Source organism: Portunus trituberculatus, chromosome 19, assembly GCF_017591435.1.
Source record: "Portunus trituberculatus isolate SZX2019 chromosome 19, ASM1759143v1, whole genome shotgun sequence".
Lineage (NCBI taxonomy): Eukaryota > Metazoa > Arthropoda > Malacostraca > Decapoda > Portunidae > Portunus > Portunus trituberculatus.
The window spans coordinates 6,837,501-6,859,817 of record NC_059273.1 but is presented as its reverse complement, the minus strand read 5'-3'; the positions used below and the strand labels follow the sequence as shown (position 1 = coordinate 6,859,817).

General features: G+C 44.7%; 1 protein-coding gene and 1 long non-coding RNA gene across 2 annotated transcripts in view; one reads left to right on the top strand and one right to left on the bottom strand.

Moving 5' to 3' along the window:
- LOC123506301 overlaps positions 1–22,317 on the top strand; it is a 54,294-nt gene that overhangs the window by 22,998 nt on the left and 8,979 nt on the right. The window contains exon 2 of the long non-coding RNA XR_006675398.1: positions 16,498–16,563. This is a non-coding gene — a long non-coding RNA (uncharacterized LOC123506301). The remainder of the gene's footprint in view (positions 1–16,497; positions 16,564–22,317) is intronic.
- Positions 20,372–22,317, bottom strand: part of LOC123506300 (chorion peroxidase-like) — a 13,333-nt gene continuing 11,387 nt past the window's right edge. Inside the window, exons 13-14 of the mRNA XM_045258265.1 lie at positions 21,331–21,497; positions 20,372–20,846 (exon numbers count right to left, since the gene is read on the bottom strand). Of these exons, the coding sequence (XP_045114200.1) occupies positions 20,656–20,846; positions 21,331–21,497 (358 nt within the window). The 3' untranslated portion in view covers positions 20,372–20,655. The remainder of the gene's footprint in view (positions 20,847–21,330; positions 21,498–22,317) is intronic.

Below are 22,317 nucleotides of genomic sequence, written 5' to 3'. Positions count from 1 at the left end.
ATGACTTGACTTTAATGTTTTTATGCAAATTACCTGTGATTCAAGCCAGCACTTTGTTATTCCTTGAATATAATGTTTGTGCAAACGCAAAGGTTGTCTACTTCAGTTGACAAGAACAAAAAACACGAAGATGAATATTTACCCAAGACGCTTAAACATTCAAGGAATTCGCTTTAATCTAAAAGTTCTGATTACTTGAAAATGAATTACCGCACGACCTCAACTTGGCTGGCAGCGGAGTGAGAGCTGACCAAGTACTCGTAGTCTCGTCGATCAACACACTGCAGCCTCAGCCCTCCTCACCTCTCCGATCCTCGCCAGGTATAATGAAGGATCTGCGCGCTCTCCAATACTTCATTTTTTTGGATAATTCTCGTTTACTACTTAAATTCTGAAGGGGATGAAAGGCCTTTTTTTTCTACTTTGCCTAGTTATTACCGTGCATTCTTTATTTTGGTGGGTGGAGTGGTGTCATCATCAGTATTATCACCGGCGTCATCTTAGTCGTAGTCTTTATTATGTTTGTCATCTTCTCGCCATTGTCACTGGGATCACTCGCCTCGTCGCTCTCTCTCTCTCGCTTCATCATCGCCAGTCCATTGTACGCCTCACACACTTTTTTCTGTACCATGTGGGCTTTTCACGGGAATTTAGGGGCTAAAGGAGGTAATTTTTATGTACCTCCTATCTGAAAGCTCACCCGCAAGAGAAAGGAAGCCCTACCTACATTCGGATCCGTGTGCTTGGAAACCCCTCGGATGCTCAAAGCGTGCGTGGATCCATGGCACCACGGCGGTGCCCTAAATCAGCCTAAAATTCAGCTGCCTTCCTCCAATACTGTAGTCTCCTGCGGTGTGGCCTTGCGTTGTTCGTCAGCAGAGGGACACCACACGGTTACCTATGTTCCTTCAGGCCACGGATCCAGAGCCCCTCTTTGTCCACCGGGAACACGCCAGCTGAACCAGATCATGATGCAGAGATTCTCGCTGTGCAGGCGGTGACGTGGCCCAATGGAGGTCCGTATTCAGAAACACTTTGTTCTCTCATCGCGACGATTTTCGAAGGCCACAGAGATGATTAGCGAGGTTTTCAAGAGTGATTCTCTAGTTAATAATGTAGAAATCTTGTCACTCTGCTTTTACAGCCGTAAAAACACCTTAAAAATGGTGTAAATTGAAATAAAGCCTGTTGAAATAGTGGAGGTGAAACAGAAGTGTTTGAGAATACGAGCTGAAGTGTAATACCTGCGATTTGATGGTGCCTGTTGTCAGCTGCTTTACAACAGAGGCGGCGCTGAGGGATGGAGGGATGGAGGCCGTAAAGGAATATAGCCATGCAGCAGATTATACATGATCAAGAGTTAATGATGTTTACTTATGACAATGAGAATGGCCCAGCAACTTTTGATAAGTAACTGGACACCCTCGTAGCTCTGTCGCTTGAGTAACCTCACCTCCAGTCACTCAAAATGTTTCTCATTGTTGCACCATTGCTGGCTGTTTTGCCTGCGTGGTGCTGCACCGCTGCAATGAAGAGAGGTTACCACTGCTTCAGATGTTGTTCTCAGTTATTTTAACGACGCCGGCCCCCTTTCGTTACCTCCAAACTCGCATCTCACCTATGTTTTTGTAATTTGAGTACATTATTGAATATTTGTTGCCTCATTTTTTCTCTTCCTTTTTTTAATCAAGCCAGTGTAATCTTTATAATCTATTGCCGCGTACTTCTCCATGATAGACGCCATTAGCTCCTACAAACAACCTCATTCTGCTATTTACTAGTCAATTAATCTAATAAGGTGTCCCTGCTTTGTACCTTGGTCCCTTCCCTCCTGTGCTGGGTGGGGGAGGGTAAGGGCCGGTGGTGGCGTGGCTACCATCTGAGGTCACCAGTAGTCAGTCTCCTCGCCGCTTTGTTTACAGTGAGGCGAAGCCTTTATCCGTGTGTAAATTCTATTCTTGGTGAGGACAAGAGCAGCCTAATGGGCGAGGAAGCAGCAAGTTTACGGGTTTTCGCTTTCAAGGAAATCTGATGCAGCTGCGTAAGCCAATCTGTCAGCGAGTAATGCTGGCTGATCCAGGGGAAGGAAGGCTCCTTGAAGGGCTTTTCTTAAGTTCCATGGATCAAATTGTTGCAATTTTAATATTTCCTCGAGGCAGTTATGTTGGGGAAGGAACGGAGCTCGCGTAATTTCATAGGAATTAGAGGTGACTTTAGAACTATGCAATAGACCTTTATGGCAAGTCAAGCGTGGACACCAGCGAGACAAATGAGACAAGACAGACAGGCAGTCAGAAGGTGCTGATAGAATGGCACTACTACTATTTCTATTGTGGCAATGTTGTTATATAAGGAAGAGGAAGAGGAGGTCAAGTGCTACACAAGGTAAGGGAGAAATGTGTGGTGTCTCCGCACAAAGGAAGGAAAGAAAAGTCAACGAGGAATCATTTTGGGAAATGATGACACTCGTCTCTCGGGAGAAAAGGAAACAGAAACCATTCTTTCCTGTAGTTTCTCATGATGAGGGGAGGAGCAATATTGTTGGCCAACATGCATGGCAGAAAAACACATAGCATATCCAATAATGTGAAGCCAAGGAGAGAGTGGGCACACAGGTGCTGCCACACTCACTAGAATGACATACACGGACATATGAACTGGCACTCACCAAGTCAGTCCTGTTCCCAGTCCGGTAATATGCCTTCATTGTAGCTCGGGCCCAGTACCAGTGCGAGTCGGAAAGTGTTATGGAGGTGATGAGGAAAACGAGTCAGTAGGAAGGCCTGATAAAAAGCCCCGTCCTTGACTCCAGCCCGTCTGGCACTCTGGAGTCTCAAGGTCGCCGCCACCGCCATTCAGGGGCGAGGATGGAGGCAGCAATGGATGGTCAATACGTGAGACATCCAATGGTGATTTAAACTTCCGTAATGGGAAAATTTTTCAGCATTGAATAGTCTCCAAGAGAGTCTATCCTCACCCTGTTAACGATCACTCCACCACTTCTTTACCTCTCGTCTGCACATTTCACCTTTTTATAGGAAGATAAGAAAAGTGCGCAGGTGTCTCCGGCAGCAGTGATTGCGGTGCGGTGTGTCTTGTTGCACAGCCCGCTCTTCCCTTTCATTCCGACCAGACCCTTTTGTTGGCCAAGTTCCTGAGAGACGCTTGCACGTTACGTCTTGTCCAGCGTCCAGCGGCGAGCTTCTTTGTGTGTGTGTGTGTGTGTGTGTGTGTGTGTGTGTGTGTGTGTGTGTGTGTGTGTGTGTGTGTGTGTGTGTGTGTGTGTGTGTGTGTGTGTGTGTGTGTGTGTGTGTGTGTGTGTGTGTGTGTGTGTGTGTGTGTGTGTGTGTGTGTGTGTGTGTGTGTGTGTGTGTGTGTGTGTGTGTTTCCGTTGATCACTTTGTTTTGAGATGGAATGTGTCTTAATGTAGTTGTGAGGAAGATCTATTTATCTCTATTTGAGAGAGAGAGAGAGAGAGAGAGAGAGAGAGAGAGAGAGAGAGAGAGAGAGAGAGAGAGAGAGAGAGAGAGAGAGAGAGAGAGAGAGAGAGAGAGAGAGAGAGAGAGAGAGAGAGAGAGAGAGAGAGAGAGAGAGAGAGAGAGAGAGAGAGAGAGAGAGAGAGAGAGAGAGAGAGAGAGACTGACTCGACAGAGGATATGAAATTTCCAGCTGACACTTTTATTATGGATAGACTGAAGATGTGTGAATTGGATATGATAAGTGAATGTCATTAAAGAAAAAGGAACTGAAATGTAGAGAAATATCCTGAAATAACGAGGAAACTGAATTCATGCGGCTGTGACGACTCGGAGACTTTTAGCGGGTTAGATAAAAGCTTTGGGAAGAATTAAACTTAAGCTGTTGTGAGAAAGGAGTATTGCTGTTGTTGTTGCTGTTGCTGTTGCTGTTGCTGCTGCTGTGGTCTTGTGTCGCCTCTGGGATGGAACCACAGGACAATTTAACCCTTGAGTACCATTCTGTTTACTATTTGGTGATTTTATACAGCTTCAAAAACTTATGTTGGGCATTAAAGTAGTGAGGACTGTGGCCATTACTCTTCTGACCTCCATAGACCCTTCCTGATGTCAATAAAGTGGTCTAATGGTACTCAAATGTGAAGATAAAAATGTGTCCCGTTATTGAAGAGGTTAACCCCTTGAGTACCATGACGCGTTTCCATATTCATTCTGGTGACTATTTGGTGATTTTATACAGATTCAGGAACTTGTGTGGGAGAATGAAATAGTGAAGACTGTAGCCATTAATCTTCTGACCTCCATAGACCATTCCTAATGTCAATAAAGTGGTCTAATCGTGCCCAAATCTCAAGGTATAAATGTGTCCTAGTACTGAAGAGGTGAAGGACATATTAGGAGGTTGGGTACTTCCCCTTCAGGATACGAGGAACTGGCGCGGTCATAAAAGCTCATTCCCTATGTATATTGAAGGTGATGCGTTGATTAAATCGGCACTTGTTCACCGGCGGCTGCTAACTTCAAGGACACAACCGAATAGAACTCTGCACCTACCAAACACACACACACACACACACACACACACACACACACACACACACACACACACACACACACACACACACACACACACACACCCTTGGTCTCCTCTGGTCCTCCCTGTACCCTCTACTCCTCAGTTCCTCCTGCTACCATCCTTCCTCTCCGTCAGAAACCTTCAGCCTGCTAAGTAAATCCTATGTGAAGATAGTAGGTGTGTTGACTCCTTCAGAACTGGGACGCTTTTTTTGGGGTGTAATTAGAAGATTTTCCTGACAGTAGGAAGGGTCTATGGAGGTCAGAAGATCACTGGCCAGAGTCTTCACTATTTCAATCCCCAACATAAGTTTCTGAAACTGTAGGAAATCACTAAATAGTCACCAGAATGAATATGGAAACGCGTCATGGCACTGAAGAGGTTAAGGATATTTGGCTGAGAAGAAACGGACATGAGATTTTTTGAGTAACAGGAAGGCCCAGGTGTCACGGGTCGACAGGCGTGGCAGTGAAGTACAGGTGAGTCCGTCGGTTCAGGTAGGATTCATGCCGTAAACGGACCAAAGGGGAAGTGACTTGTAAATAGCGCGAGGGGAAGGTTTTGTTTCAGTGTGTCGGCTCAGCGGTGGACGGCCTTTGAGAGGAGACTCGTGGCGTGTTTTATTACCTGGTGACGCTGATGCACCGTGAACAGGAAACAGTTTTTGAGGGTATGAAGTGCTCTCTCTGCCCGTGAAACAAAACTTTACCTGCCTTGTGTTTCCTGTCTCTGTGTCTCTCTCTCTCTGTCTCTCTCTCTCTCTCTCTCTCTCTCTCTCTCTCTCTCTCTCTCTCTCTCTCTCTCTCTCTCTCTCTCTCTCTCTCTCTCTCTCTCTCTCTCTCTCTCTCTCTCTCTCTCTCTCTCTCTCTCTCTCTCTCTCTCTCTCTCTCTCTCTCTCTCTCTCTCTCTCTCTCTCTCTCTCTCTCTCTCTCTCTCTCTCTCTTCATTTATTCATTAAGGATATTTGTTGTTAAGAAAAATATAGAAGTTTAATAATCTTCAAGCAAATTTTAACGAAGCGGATAAAATCTTGTTTCCTTGAGCTCTAAATATAGAACAACATAAAATGAAAAAAAGCACAATGATAAAAGCTTCATAAAAATCCTTTGAAATAATTCCTGTTTTCTTACACTGCCTTTCTCCTCTTTCTCTCAGCTTTTTGTCCTCAGCTTCTCCTATTCCCTCCCTCCTTCCCTCCCTCCCTCCTCTCTCCCTTTCCTCTCTCCTCCAATGTGTCTTTTCTCCTCCTCACCCACCTTTCCACTCCATCACTCCCTCGCCCACCACTCTTTTCTCTCGTCCCTCCACCATCATATATTTTCTCCTTTCCTCCCTGCAGTCCAGATGTCAGAGGTCATGACTCTGCTGATAGAATGCCTCTATAAAACGCTGTGCTGCGGACACACAGGAACACAACTACGGAGCAGCATAGCAGATACACACACAGACAGACACAGACACACAGAAGCACACATACGAGATGCAGCGTCAGGGAAATGTTTTATTATCCCACAGGCGATTCGCTCACTTTTGTTGTCTCTTTTCTTTTCGTGTCCACACACTGATGCACCAGACTGGGAATCCGCATCCCATCTTGGTGTTTGGTGTTCGGGGTGAGGCAGAATGTGTGCAGCCTTAGAAGCTTTTCTCGTGTGCTCACCGATCTGGCACTAAAATGATACTTAACAAAAACCTTGGGATGGCAAAGCGTGGTGTAGCGGACGTCGCAATCTGTGGCGTGTGCTAGATAGAAGTAAAATCTTTACTCTTCCACAGGTTCAGAGGCAGTATTGCAGGATGAGCACAGCGACAAGGAACACATGAGAATGTTTCTTATTGTTATTTCTGTAATAGTTTTGTTCAAGTATGAGGTAATGCAGATTGTCTCGTGATGGTGAGCGTCGGTTGATTCAAGTTGAGTCGAGTAGTTTGTTGAAAGTCTGCGGTGGTAAGCGGAGCGCATCCTTGGGGAAAACATATGCAATAGGTATAATTCTATATAAAACTGCCTTAGTCAGTTTTCCATTGTTACGCAAAAGTTTTAGCTGTTACTTTCACAACTTGGTAAATGTGTGGGAGGGAAGGAAGCAAAACTCTTGTTCGAGGAAATGTTAATACCTTGTCAACATGAAAATGCAATGCAGAAACAAAGCCTTTGAATAACGTTAACTCACACTAAGGGGACGCTCACCTGGGAAACTCGCTGCGTCATTGACTGCTCATCTGTAGAAAGTAGAAACACACCTGGATACTCGTCACACACACACACACACACACACACACACACACACACACACACACACACACACACACACACACACACACACCGCGTAGTGTAGTGGTTAGCACGCTCGACTCACAATCGAGAGGGCCGGGTTCAAGTCCCGGTAAGCGGCGAGGCAAAATGGGCAAGCCTCTTAATGTGTGGCCCCTGTTCACCTAACAGTAAATAGGTACGGGATGTAACTCGAGGGGTTGTGGCCTCGCTTTCCCGGTGTGTGTTGTGTGTTGATGTGGTCTCAGTCCTACCCGAAGATCGGTTTATGAGCTCTGAGCTCGCTCCGTAATGGGGAAGACTGGCTGGGTGACCTGCAGACGACCGAGGTGAATTACACACAGTTCCATCTTTCCCACCTCCTCAACCAGACATAAGCCTACCTCTCGGTCTACTCTCAATAAGGCAAGATGTGAGTTGTCGCACGGCCGACCTTCATCCTGAGGCGTGAATTATGCCTCAAAGAACCCACCTCCCATTCACACGACGCGCCTCCCACCCATCCATTCGTCTCGTCCCGCTGTGTGTTCTCCGCCACTGTCGTAACCAGCAAGGCTCGTATCACTCACCACTGTATAGAAAGAGAATGCTCAGTAATAGGTTTCTGAGTGGAGCTGCAGGCAAGATCGGATGATGCAAAATATTCTGGCTACGATAAGGTTCCAGTTTTTCCTTTTCTTTCTTATTTATTCATTTGTTGAAATTCATCTTATTATGTGATTGTATTCTTTTCTAATGTTTTTCTTACCTTTTTTTTATGTTAGAGGGAAGGCAGGCCAAGGGCAACAACAAATGTGATAAGAAAAAAAGATCCACTGCCATGCCGGTCTCCAAACAAGTTCAATAGATAATGATTAGAAGGGAACTCCAGAGATGGTAAAGGAGTCGTCTTTTTTATGTTTATATATCTATTTATCTATCTATCTACTTTTTACCAACGTACCTATATCTATCTATCTGTTCTATCTATCTATCTATCTATCTATCTATCTATCTATCTATCTATCTATCTATCTACCTATCTATCTATTTATTTATCTATTTATTTACCTATCAATCAATCTATCTATCTATCTATCTATCTATCTATCTATCTACCTACCTATCTGCCTACCTGCCTACCTACCTATCCATCTATTTATCTATTTATCTATCTGTCTACCTATCAATCAATCAATCTATCTATCTATCTATCTATCTATCTATCTACCTATCTGCTTACCTACCTACCTACCTACCTACCTATTTATCTATCTATCTATCTATTTATCTATCTATCAGTCAATCAGTCAATCAATCAATCTATCTATCTATCTATCTGTCTATCTATCTATCTATGTATCTATCGTGCCCTAGCAATCTGGCAGTGACGGCTTCAATATCACAGCCATTTCACCTCGCCAGTTTTAGTTGAGGATCAGATCTGGCGCCATTTGTATGCAGTATGATTTCAGGAAGGGAATTTGGGTCTTATCTCATGAATTTTCAGTTTTCACTATTGTGTTGGGCTTAGGATTTAGTTGAACTTCTTTTTTATGCTCTGTCTTCACAGTTTAAGATGACCGAGTTTATCATAAAGTTTTGCAAGATTTACATGTGGCAAGTAAGAGATTTTGTTTTCTCTTTGCAGTTTTTCTTCCCCTCTTTCTTCCTACACTATTACTCTTTTTCTATTTGTGAGGGTTTGTTTATTGGCTTCAGTCTATTCATTACAGCTGTTCAGAGTTCAGCGCTGTTTACCTATTTAGTACCATGACGACGCATTTCTATATACATTCTGCTTATTATTTTGGTGATTTTATATAGCTTCGGAAACTTATGTGGGGGGCTTAAGATAGTGAAGACTGGCAATTAATCTTCTACCCTCCATAGACCCTTCCTAATGTCAATAAAATAGTCTAATCGTACACAAAAAGGTAGAAACATGTCCCAGTATTGAAGGGGTTAACTGAGGAATGGGTGAGGCTGTGCTGTGAAGTTGCCTCGCCACGAATGTAAAGACTCAGGGTGTATGAAGGCAGCGCTCCATGCAGATATCGTGTTGCAGCTGCAAATGACGAAGCTTGAGATGATTGGATTTAACTCTCTCTCTCTCTCTCTCTCTCTCTCTCTCTCTCTCTCTCTCTCTCTCTCTCTCTCTCTCTCTCTCTCTCTCTCTCTCTGTCTCTCTCTCTCTCTCTCTCTCTCTCTCTCTCTCTCTCTCTCTCTCTCTCTCTCTCTCTCTCTCTCTCTCTCTCTCTCTCTCTCTCTCTCTCTCTCTCTCTCTCTCTCTCTCTCTCTCTCTCTCTCTCTCTCTCTCTCTCTCTCTCTCTCTCGTACAGGCAGTGGCAAGGTACGAACTCTCAGGCGCTGTTCAAACACACTCTTCTACCTGTCACCGTCACTCATCCATAACAAAATTTCCTCAAGACTTTCCAGTTACACCCTCACGCCTCCTCCTCGTCCAGCCCGCCGTAAGCCTTTGCAGGATACGGTGTGCGCGAGTAGCAAGGTAGCGTGGTTGACGGGATGTGTTCTACCGCTTTCCTCGAAATACAAGACTAGTTAGTGTTGGGACTCTTACGAATGTTACCTGAACTTCCTTTTCTCGTATCTAGAAAATCACCCAACGAAGTATTTGTAGCGTATCGTGTCGTATCGTAACGGGGGAGATAAGGGAGGTGCCTCACGTCTTCCTTTGTGTGGTCCCGGCGTGCCTGGTGATACGGTGACTCGAGGCGCTGAAAAGAAGAGAAAGATTTCTATGTAACACACGATGATTGAAGGTGATGGTGATGGAAGATGTTCTGACAAGCGATGCTGATGGACTAGTAGTAGGAGGAGGAGGAGGAGGAGGTAATAGAGGTGCTGGGAGGGTGCTGGAGGTGGTAGAGGAGGAGGAGGGAGGAGGAGGACGTGGTAGCGGTGGTGGTGGAAGAGGTGGTGGTGGTGAAATGGCAGCATCATCACAGGAGAGGCAGGTGTGACTATGCCATTGAAGGGAGTAGCGGTTCAGGTGATTGGTAATTGAACTTGTCATGTTTATAGTTTCAATGCGGTGGTGTTTTTTCTCTTTTTTACAATATAGGCCTTTTCGCGGAAATTTATGGGCTAAAAGAGGTAAAGGTAGGTTGTGACTGTTTCAAGGCCGAAGTGGTACTGTTTCTGGTGACATTTCTCCCATCTTGTCTGGGGCTACAGGAATTATAAGATGAGAAAGAAGAAAAATTACGACATAGTACTGTTACTGATTAGATTGATGATACTTCCCCTTGCTGTCTGAGGCTGCAGGAATTATAAACCGAAAAAAGGCAGAAAAATGACGACTTGGTACTGTTTCTGGTGACATTTCTTCCGCCTTGTCTGAAGCTGCAGGAATTATGAACCGAAAAAGACATGAAAAATAACGACTTGGTACCGTTTCTGGTGATACTTCCCCTAGCTGTCTGAGGCCATGGTACAGTGGAACCATGCGTGCTTTGGGATCCGAGGGGTCTCCAAGCGCACGGGTTCGAATCCTGTCCACGGTCCGAGTGTAGGTTGGGCTTTCTCACTCGGGGTAACGGTCTCCTAGCGGGTGGGCTTTGAGATAGGGGGTACCCAAAAAGTATCCCCTTTAGCCCATAAATTCCCGTGAAAAGCCCACATGGTATAAAAAAAAAGCCGAAAAAGATATGAAAAAACGTGATGTATGCGACTCAAGGGAGATAAAAAATGTATTATTCAAGACAAGGCAGGTAGTCAGCACTTAGCATTACTACTTACAATGCGAACCTTCTGTGAGGATGATGTGAAAAAGAGACAATTTACTCTCTGGAAGCGTGTGTTGCCTCACTCAATGTTCCCTCGCAGTGAGTGTTTATGAGCTTATTACAATCCTGTGCCCGTGCTCAAGGATACCGAGAAGGAAGAGAAGTGGTGGCTGGTGTGACAGGCAGTATGGAGAGTGAGATTACTGGGAGAGAGAGAGAGAGAGAGAGAGAGAGAGAGAGAGAGAGAGAGAGAGAGAGAGAGAGAGAGAGAGAGAGAGAGAGAGAGAGAGAGAGAGAGAGAGAGACGTACTACTGAGCCTCCAGCATCCATTTCCTTGCTGGAGTTACGGCCGTTCCATTGCAGCGCCAGTACTGAAGGCTCACTTCTCACACTCTCCCCGTCAGTCCCTCGTCGTGTTCCTGCAACTCTGAACTATGCAAAAAGTTTTAATCAATTGGAAGTTTCTCGTGCTATCTTTTCCACTGCTTAATTCTCCCTTCAATTCATAGACGAGCTCTCTCTCTCTCTCTCTCTCTCTCTCTCTCTCTCTCTCTCTCTCTCTCTCTCTCTCTCTCGTCCATAGCTCGCGCCACCCTAAGAAAATTATTGTTGACGCTTGTCTTGATAGCAGTTCTGCGAAAAAGAAATCTTGAAGTAGCAGGAAGCCTAAGGAAATATGTCAGATCTTAAGAGAATATGCTTATTACCCACGAGTGTTGAGAATATATTAATTTTCTTAGTACAAAATATTACGAAGACCTTCTGTCACAACCTCTTGGTAAAAATATTAAAGGGGAAAGTAGTGAGTGGAGAGAATTAGGAAGAAAACACGGGTGAGAGGCTGCCTGATGAAGGGGACATTGATCGCCTCGTGCTTCACGGATGTTGCCAGGGCGCTCCGAGCCTTTCAAACAGGAGGTTTTCAGGATAGAGGGAGGCAACCGTCCCCTACAGTCCGCCCCTTCGCCGCTACTCAGGCACTCAGGCACCAGTGGAATGCATTGCAGGATATCGAATTGAAGTTGGGAAATAATGATTATCGCTCGTCCGCTGCCCATTAATAGTCACACAAAGTCTTCCGGATAAAGTTAGGTAAAGATTGAAGGTGTGAATTCATAGTTCCTAAGAAACTCCGTCGCCATGCAATCTTCAGCCGCTCGCTGCCACAAGTCTCTCCTCAACCTTCTCCAGTTGGTCTGTCATCCGTCCGTCTTCTGGCGTGCGATATTTTCTGTCTGGAAAATTCTTAAAAGCGTTTCGTAGTAAAAGCCGTGTGAGCTCCGAGCTGCTGCACGAATGATTCGCTGAAGTGCGTAGCGGCAGCAGCCTGCAGACTGACGCACCGTGTGGCGGGCCGGTTGTCAATACGCCAAATTTTAGGGCAAAGATAAGCCCGCCATCACCAGCCTGCTCCAGGTGATGAGTCAGCCAGTTTCCTAAAGCAAGGGCATTACGGCAAGAAACTGTTATCGAAATATGAACTTTGTGTAATCTTTCTCCTCCGCTGCCTCATTATGCCAGCTAATCAGATATCGATGTTACGGCCTCTGTTTATGTCCTCGCGAACCCGATGCCCGCCGCTACCAGTGGTGTGCCGCGACGGTCGATCGTCCTCAAATGCCGCCGAGAGAATGCTGTTGCTGTTCCGCCAATACTGTTGAAGAGCTACAGATGGAATGAGAGCCACGAGTCGTGGTTTGCTGATATATTTGTTTTCCTAAGATTCTCTGGTGGCGGTGGTGGCTGAGCAGTGGGCGGCGACTAGCTAGAAAGGCAAAATAAACATTAAACAACTCTTCATCTGAGCTGCATGGGTTCAAAAAGTGTATGTCTGCGCGATGCACGGGTTGTATGGAGGATTGTGTTGGTGTTGGTGCAGGTGACATTGAGTGCCTTGCTGTATAAAGAGGGAGATGCTGCCCAGGACTGCTGTGTAGTGATAAGTGGTTATTTTTTTATTTAACGAGAGTGAGATCCAGAGCGGCACTGCAATGGTGTCAGAAGTCTTGTGTTGATGAGATGAATTATGTAAATATGTCACCTCCAGGTGTCCTTGTATTGACAGGCCTTTTGTCTCGTTGCGTGGTGTGTTGAGGAGCCATTCATCTTTACCTGGTGTTTTACTTTGACTCTATAAAGTTTCTCGAGTGGTGAATAAGATAGAGGTTGCAAGTACGAAATGTGGAGAAAGAAAGTCAGGGGAAGAACTTGTTGGAAGGAGCAGAGAAAGAAGATAGAAACAATATCAGGGAAGCGCCGATATAAAGGAAAAGCTTCCCGAACTACACTGACCTGACCTAACCTGACCTGAACCACATAATATTAGCCTTGCTTTTACACTGTCATAAGATTGCACTGTGGTTGAACGTGTTAAGAACTTTGGTCATCTAAACTTAACACTGATTTCCCACCTTTATCTTGGCTTGGGTGACAGTTTACGGACACCAAGTAGAAGACTGAGAATAAACGAACTAAATACACAGAGTCTCTACCTGATAGTTTAGCTGAAATATGGATGAAATAGGTGTTTTGATGAAGAAAGGAGCCGAGTTACTGATCTATTGTCGGTGATGAAACCAGCTAAAAAGAATAAAGTTTCCAAGGTAGTTACCAGTAGTTAGCAGAAATGACTATGCCAGGCCTTTCCGCTCACCGTGAGTTGTATAATTACAGCAGTCAGGGTGGAACACAAGGGAGCGGCACGGTGCCAGAACAAAGCCAGGTAATTATGATCAAATAGGAAGATTGGAAGTTACAAAATTCTACTGAAGAAAAATAGATAAACGTCGAGAAAGATATAGAAGAGAGAGAGAGAGAGAGAGAGAGAGAGAGAGAGAGAGAGAGAGAGAGAGAGAGAGAGAGAGAGAGAGAGAGAGAGAGAGAGAGAGAGTCAGATTGGGAGTACGAGGTTTATGGAATAATGATCAGGGTTAGCGAGACAGATTACTAAAAGATAATCAAAGGCCAGATTGGATGTGGCTGCAGTGAGGCCGGGACAAGACGGGGAAACAGAACCTGTGGAGAGAAGGGAGACAACTGACGAAGCTCCCTCGACTTATATATAAACAGAAACGAGATACACTTGAACTTTACCGCCTTGGAGAGAAAAAAAAACAGAAGTCATGTGTGGGAGTGAGGCGAGGTGAGAGGGGTGAAGTAATAAAACCTGAACCTACACAAATTAAGGAGTTATTTTCTCCTCTCTCTTAAATAATTCAAGCAAATTAAACCTCCATTGAGAAGAAAGAGCGAGAAACTATGTGGGCAGTAGCGGTGGGATATAGTAATTTGACTTTTGAGATGCATGTATAATGAATTTCCTTCCTTTCTTCTCCTTCCCTCAGCTGGTGACGAGAGAGAGAGAGAGAGAGAGAGAGAGAGAGAGAGAGAGAGAGAGAGAGAGAGAGAGAGAGAGAGAGAGAGAGAGGGAGGAACAAAGAGACTTACCTTCCCGTTGTTTTATTCAATTATTAAATCTTATATAGTATCTTTATTAACCACTTCAATATTGAGACGCATTTTTACTTTGTTATTTGTGTATAATTGGAACGATTTGATTTGCATTAGGAAGGGTCTATGGAGGTCAAAAGAAGAATGGCCAGAGTCTTTACTGTTCTAATCCCAACATATGTTTCTGAAGATGTATAAAATCATCATATATTAAGCAGAAAGAATATAACGCGTCATGGTATTGAAGAGATTAATGGCGTGTATCTATTTAACCTCGTATTTGTCTTTATCATGCCTCTCACATTCACAGTCAGAGGGAGAGCATTGCGGTAAGTCTTCGCCAGTTCCTCGTCCAAATCCTTCAATTCCCGGCCCGAGTTGGCAGTCAAAATTTACCTTGAATCATCACACTCCAGTCCAAGGAAAACAGACGCAATACTCGCTGACGACACTAAAGGCCAGAGTTGTGAAACCTTCCTGGTGTTATGTGTATACGTGTCACATTTCCTTTTGTCTCTATTTTTCTTGGTCCTGTTTCACCGATAGATTTTGTACACTGCTATGAAAAATGGACACATCTCTCTCTCTCTCTCTCTCTCTCTCTCTCTCTCTCTCTCTCTGTAATAACGGTACCTCTTTGCCATTCATCTTTCCTCTCAGTGCAAGGGTTACGGAGGTGATCAATCAGTAGCGCGTCTATCACCGTACTCGTAATTGTATGGAAATGTGCCTTTCGTATACAAGTTTAGGCGTTACTCTCAATCATTAACGTCAGAGGGAATGGAATACTTTTCACACCTAAATGGAAGAAATAATGATGTTCCGCCCTGCTACGCCTTCTCCAGACATTCGTTACCGTACCACAAGCTTTTCACCGCCTTGATCAGGAGTCACATCCATCTACTACCTATAACGTACTACAACACGTGCATCGTATTCAGGTGAGGGAGAGAGGATGAGGGTAAGGTATTCAGAAATGCTTTGCTCTCATCACAACTATTTTCCAAGGCCACAGGGATGACTAGCCGGGTTTTGAAGTGTGTTTCTATAGTTAATAATGTAGAAATATTGTCAATCTGCCTCTAGAACTGTAAAAAACATCTTAAAAAAACTCGTATAAAGTTAAATATAGCCTTTTGAAATAGTGGAGGTGAAGCATAGAAATGTTTGAGGATGCAAGCCTAAGATACAAATATAGCATCTCTTACTAACACGGACGTCTTCTCAATAACTGGCGAACCGCACAAAGGTGACAGCAGGAGTCACGGGGAGCGGCACACAAAGCTTATCATCGAGCGGGACTTCCTCTTCTTCACTGCTTTGTTGCGGGTTACGTCTCTCCTCTTGTGTATTGGTTGGAATTGTGTTTCGCCTTCACTGTATCGGAACATCGGTTTTCTATTAAAAGGTTCGTTATTTATTCTGTGCGGGATGTTTTTTTTTTTTTGTGTGTGTGTGTTTTGTTAAGATGTGACAAGTAGCAAAAGAGAGGAGAGAAGAAAAGGAAGGAAGGAAGGAGGGCGGTGGTGTGGTGCCAGCGGAGGCCATGCAGGAAAAGTCAGTGAGTGTCGCGTCCCACTTAACGCCTTTGTTAACAGTCGCAGCATTGTAGGAATTCTGTGCACGGACACGCAGTAAAAGAAGATTTATGAATTTGATTTTATCTTTTTTCTAGGCGAAGAAATTATTGTATAGAAATATAAACGTAGAGAGAGAGAGAGAGAGAGAGAGAGAGAGAGAGAGAGAGAGAGAGAGAGAGAGAGAGAGAGAGAGCAAACGATTCGCGATGACTTGTTAGGGATAGGTGGTCTCTCTCTCTCTCTCTCTCTCTGAATTTACACGCTTCTCCTCGCCTCTTCCACTACTCCCTCCCGCCTTGGGCTCACCTGAAGCTCTCGTAATTTTCGCGCCATTTTTGTGCCCCAAGGCTTCCTCACCTTTTTAATACAGCAGTTTCCATGCAACACCGGACTAAATACCCGCCTTCCATCCCTTTGTCTCCCTTCCACCCCCCACTCCGTCCCTTCCCCTTCAAGCCCACGTAAGAGTAGACACCGGCCTTCTATCTCCTCCTACTCTTCCTCCTCTTTCTCCTCCTCTACTCCTTGGAATGATCAAGTACAGTACAGTGGCAATCTCTACGTGCTTTTTAACGCCTTCAGTACCAGGACACTTTTTCATATTCATTCTGCTTACTCTTTGATTTTATACAGTTTCAGAAACTTATGTGAGTATTAAAATAGTGAAGACTCTGACCATTAATTCTCTGACCTCCAAAAACCCTTCCAAATATAAATGTAAATAAAAATGTGTCCCAGCACTGAATGGGGTTAAGTGTTACTTGTTTTAAACCTGCTATTGTTTAGGCTTATTAGTTATTGATTACAGAAAGAACAGTGAGGCGTATGGATGCCGTAGAATAAAGATGAGCTATGCATTTTTTTTGTTATCTATTTTTACATCTATTTTGTTCACCTTCCTCCCACAGATGGCGTTGATAAAGGAACCATCGTGTGCCTCTCCACCTGCCCGCCCTCTACCTCACGTCGCCTAGGTGAGTACACTGAAATGTTCGTATACTCTTTCACAGGAATTTGCTGCCCTCAATTAGGGAACCTCATTAGTCCCTTACTGAAACTTTATACCGTGAGCAGGGGTCGTGAGGGGGCGCGGTCTGAAAGCTGGCAGTGTTTGTGTTCCATTTTCTGTGCCTTCGTTCTTGTGTACATCTAGGCAGAGAGAGAGAGAGAGAGAGAGAGAGAGAGAGAGAGAGAGAGAGAGAGAGAGAGAGAGAGAGAGAGAGAGAGAGAGAGAGAGAATAGCAGAATAGTTCCTACATGTTGATTTGTTCTTTGTGTGCACAACTAGAGGCAACAATTTTTAAAGATCTCTGTGAACCACAAGCTGCGTCAACAGATGAACATCGAGTATCTGATGAAAAAAACTAAGATTCTTTTATTCAATCCGTAAATTTCCCGTTAGTTTCTCATCATCTGACATTTTTCTCATTTTTTGTCCTCACCCCTTTTGTAAGAATGAAAGGCTGGTGGGAGAGGGGGAGGACGGGAGAAAGGGAGACGGGGAGAAGAGGAGATGTAAGTGTGGAGGACAAGGCAGGGCAGGTTGCTGTTGGTCGCAAGAAAGCAAGTGCCAGGGAAGAAGGACTGGTTCTCCTTGTTCCCTTAGGCCGTTTGCTCTGCTGGGTAATGAAGTACTGAGTTTAGAGGCCGAAGTGACGGCACTGCTAGCCAAACCCTCGCTTACGCACACCACGGCAGACAGACAGGCGAGGATAGACAGGCAGAGAGTGGCAGAGAGACAAAAAGAAATGTGATACTGGAGATGGAAATACCACCTGTTGTCTTGTGGGAAGGAGACGTAATGGCGGTGATTGGGAAATAGTGCGGTGACAACAGTGAAGACTTGAACTGTGTGGTGGTGGTAGTGGTGGTAGGGTGGTGAAAATAATGAAGACTTGAGAATAACTGTGTGGTGGTGGTAGTGGTGCAGAGCTTTGGACAGTGAAGACCTAAGAGTAACTGTGTGTGGTGGTAGTGGCAGTGACAACAGTGAAGATTTGAGAGTAACTGTGTGGTGGGGTGGTAGTGGTAGTGGCAGTGACAACAGTGAGGACTTGAGCGCAACTGTGTGGTGGTGGTAGTGATGGTAAGGCGGTGACAACAGTGAAGACGTATTCTGAAATGCTTTGCTCTCTCACCATCACTGCTTTCTAAAGGCTGCAGTTGAATATAATTGTGTTTTTAAGAGTATTTTTACGGTTCTGGTGATAGATTGGCAACATTTCTAGTTTATCAAAAGGAGAAACTGTCCTTAAAATCTGGCTAGTTGTCTCTGTGGCTTTGGAAAATAGTCGTAGTGAGTGGTGAAGCCGTTTCTGAATATGGGCGTAAGTGTGTGGTGGTAGTGGCAGTAAATGTCGTAGCAGTGAGGTGATGGTAAAGCTCAGTGAAGACGGCCAATGGGACAGTGTAGTGTGCCTCTGTGGATTGAGTCTCTGGTTTGGTTTGTGGTTCATTTCATGCGTGACGGTCGTGGGTCTCCATCTAATGCCATACGGCGAGTGAATTCTGATCTTTTTGATTTCACGGGCGGATTTATTTTTCCCGCTGGTCCGGACGTCGGCAATCTTGTTCCAAAGAGGCTTTATTGGGAAGGAGCAAGAAGAGCAGGTAGAGGAAGAGGATTAGGAAGGAGAGGACAAAGCGAAGAAGATAAGGCGAGGAGGGAGAATAGGGAAAAGTACGAGATAGGTTTGCAAGAAAAGATGCTATTTTTTTACTGTGTGTATAAGAGAGAGAGAGAGAGAGAGAGAGAGAGAGAGAGAGAGAGAGAGAGAGAGAGAGAGAGAGAGAGAGAGAGAGAGAGAGAGAGGTAGTTTCATATATTATTTCATTTCATCGTTTCCAGTAATAAATTAAACGTTCCCAAAATGCAAAAGAAAGAATAGAACTTTCTCCACGCTAGGGTATCAACAGCTCCCCTTTTTCTATATTCTGAATTCTGAGTGGCTAAATGAATAACAGAACACTAATCAGTTTTTGTGGGGAAGATATTGATCGAGTGAACTGTGGAGGGTCTATTTGTAGCTCTTTCTTCCAGTTCTTCGTGATGTTAAAGTCCATTATAGTCCAGTCACACGTGAGAGAGAGAGAGAGAGAGAGAGAGAGAGAGAGAGAGAGAGAGAGAGAGAGAGTGAACGTTTTCCCGAGCGTAAAAAATGAGAATCGAATGTCAAAGCAAAGCGTAACCCGACCACTTTTTTTTTCTTTTCGTCTCAATTTTTCCCTTTTTTTCGGAAACTATAAAATTGTTAGGAATTGAATTACTTGATAACGTTGTGTGTGTACCTTGTAGGTTTTGTTTATCCACAATTTCGTAAACCATGCAGTAACTCGGTCATTTTTCATTGCTATTGTTATTCTCCTCCTTCTCCTTTTCTTCCTCCTCCTCCTCCTCTTCCTATACCCTTCATACCATTATCATCTCCATCCATCATCACGTCCTTAGAGTCTCCAAGAATCCATCAAGAGTCTGTATAGCTCCCGCCACATTAACCTCCCTGATCGGTCTATGCCAGAATTAACAAGCTTGCTACTCTGCTCTGTTTGGTCAGTGTCTTACCTATAAAGCAGCGACGAGTAACTCCAGACACACGAATTAGCTTGTCCTGGAAGTGTTCTAGTTTGTCCCAAGTCACGCATAGAAAGCAAGGCCTGGGCCTGGCAACCAGCGGGATTTTTTTTTTTTACAACACTTTGTTTTCCCTTGGCCAGTGCCCTTGTAATGTAAAAAAAAAAAAAAAAAAAAAAAGGCAGGAGAGGCCGTGTGTGACTCAGAGAGGTGTTCTGTTTGGTCAGTGTCTTATCTGTAAAGCAGCGACAAATGACTCCACAGACTCACGAATTAGCTTGTCCTGGAAGCGTTTTAACTTGTCTTAAGTCACACACAGGAAAGCTCATAGGGGAGAGGCTGTGCGTGACTCGGAGAGGTGAAGAATCAACAGTATCACCGAAATATCAGTGACTCACAGCCCGGCCAACAGGTGTACGGCATTCACATCCCGTCTGTTTCCATGTACTTCATAACCCATCACAGACGTGCACGCAAACCCACAAAATGTTAATATCTACATGAGCAGCAGAAGTGATGGGTTAGGTGAGAGGTGTGTGGCTGTATGCCTGGACGCCTCGGTGCTGCCTCCTGCCTCAGCCTCTCATAACCCAGGTGAAGTCCTTGCCACACGGCTTATAATCTTCAAACATTTAGTGCCGCCGGCCTGTTCATGCTTCCTAGTCTCCCAGGTGTGCAGTATGAACTGTCTGTGTCGGAGTGTTTTATGGTGCCAGGTGATCAATGTACTGAAACAAAGGTGGTACAGGACACAGGTGTGGCGGCAGGTGTGGTGACAATGTACATATAGGTGCCGTATGTTAAGTAAAAACTGCAACTATTTCCTTATTGCCATTATGGACTTATCTTGGGAAGCATGGATACTTGGACTTCAAGAGAGGAGAAGGTGCAGGACGGCGGAAAAGAAGACATGTAATGGAGAGAAAGTATACTTAGTTATGGGCGTTTATTCTGAAATTCCTTTTGATAAATTAATTTTGTAGTTAAGAGCGTATTATTACTACAGAAGCAGCATCCTCATGAGTTAAGGAGCTTTCGTGTGTCACCATATGCTGGCTGTGGTGGACGGCGGCGCCACACTGTCTGGCTGAATGGGACAGACAACAGAGCCACGAGGCACCACAGCTCCCTCATACCACTGCTGCAACAATGCTTGGAGGGAAGCCAGAGAGGATCTTTAAGAAGGAATACAAAAGTAATAAAAGGAAATGTTGGAAATTTGGAAGCAAGCTTTTATTTGACTTTTCACATCACATTTTCCCCAAAAAATAGTACATCCCGGAGGTCCCTTTTCAGCTGCGGTCCTCCAAAACATCCCGGAAAGTGCAATACTCACTCAAACACTTGTGTCGACCAGCAGCGGTGAAGGCAGAGAGAGAGAGAGAGAGAGAGAGAGAGAGAGAGAGAGAGAGAGAGAGACGTCCCCTTGTCCGTGGCGGCGGTGCGGCGATAGGTCCAGGATCAGCAAGTCATCAGATTGTGAGAAGTAAACCCCTCAAGACTTTCTGTACTCATCAGCTTGCCAGAAATCGAAGTTAATGGAGGGAATGCAGTCAGATTGGCAGGATATCTGAGGGTTGAAGGCTGAGGACACCTGCAGGGGCCAGCGCGCTATGGTGTGTGTGCCCAGGACGTTGTCACACATGATACGGGCCAAGGAGACGCGGTGTAGCTCCCTCAGTTGGTCTGCAGGAGGCACGGCATAGGTGTAGCTACTTGATGGATGAAGGTTCGAGAGGGATCAATCCAGCTTACCTTTATTGCCCGTATGGATTATATTCTTTTGTGTCTTTTCTCTTCTCTTCTCAATAATGTATAGCCTACACTGTGTCATTCTCTCTCTCTCTCTCTCTCTCTCTCTCTCTCTCTCTCTCTCTCTCTCTCTCTCTCTCTCTCTCTCTCTCTCTCTCTCTCTCTCTCTCTCTCATATTCCAATTTACCACCGACGTCGACATCATTTCCTCCTCCTAACACACTGGCACACCCTCCCAACCCTCCTCTCATATCCCTTCTCTAACTCACCCTAAAACACTCGCTCCCTCACGTGCAGCTCTCTCATCCACCTATCCACCTCTCCACCTCTCCTACATCCACCACTCCTTCCTACGCCCACCACCATTTCACCCCCTCCCCGCCCTGTCTCTCTTTCTGTTTCTTCTCTCTGTCTTACCTCTCGTGAATGCTCCTGGTCCTTCCTCCTCATACCAGTAGCGGTCTCCAATCTTCAGTCTCAGGAACTGGTCACTGATGATACAGGCAAAGGTCGGCCCCACCTGGCCTCCTTCAATGGGTTTCTCCGATACTCCTCCCGCAAACAGGTCAATATCCTCCACTGTTCTGGATCAAAAGGGGCTTATTTATATCCCTTGCGGGGGGCCGACACACAATGCACGTCACCGCTGTGTTATTCGTGTGACGGTAGATATTACGACGTGGATTGCCAGACTATACATGACTTGGAAATGTTAATAGTGAGATGAAGGAATATTGCGAGATAGAAAGAGCTAATCTATCACGTATTGGAAAAAATAAAAGCGTTAAGATCAGAATGGAAATGAAGAGACTATTGTACTGTAGAATTTTCTCAGTTACGACGTAGATTGCCGGACTATACATGACTTGGAAACGCTAGTAGAGAGATGAAGCCATATTGAGAGATAGAGGTAATTCATCACGTATTGGAAAAAAGGAGGAGCGTTAAGATCAGAGTGAAAATGAAGGGACTATTGTGCAGTAGAATTTTGTCAGTACGACGTGGATTGCTAGACTATATGTTAATAGAGAGATGAAGGCATATTGAGAGATAGAAAGAGGTAATCCATCAAGTATTGGAAAGAAAAGAAGCGTTAAGATCAGAATAGAAATGAAGAGACTATTGTGGTGTAGAATTTCCTCAGTTACGACGTAGATTGCCAGACTATACGTTAATAGAGAGGTGAAGGCATATGGAGATATAGAAAGAAGTAATCCATCACGTATTGGAAAAAAAGGAAGGCTAAAATCAGAGTGGAATTGAAGAGACTATTGTGCTGTACAATTTTCGGTATAAAGCTTTTCATTTTGAGTAATTTGAACCCATACATATCGGTCGCAAATTGTTTATAACGTTGATGAAAATGTTTAAAAATGTACCACTTTTTGGGAAGAGCGGGGATAA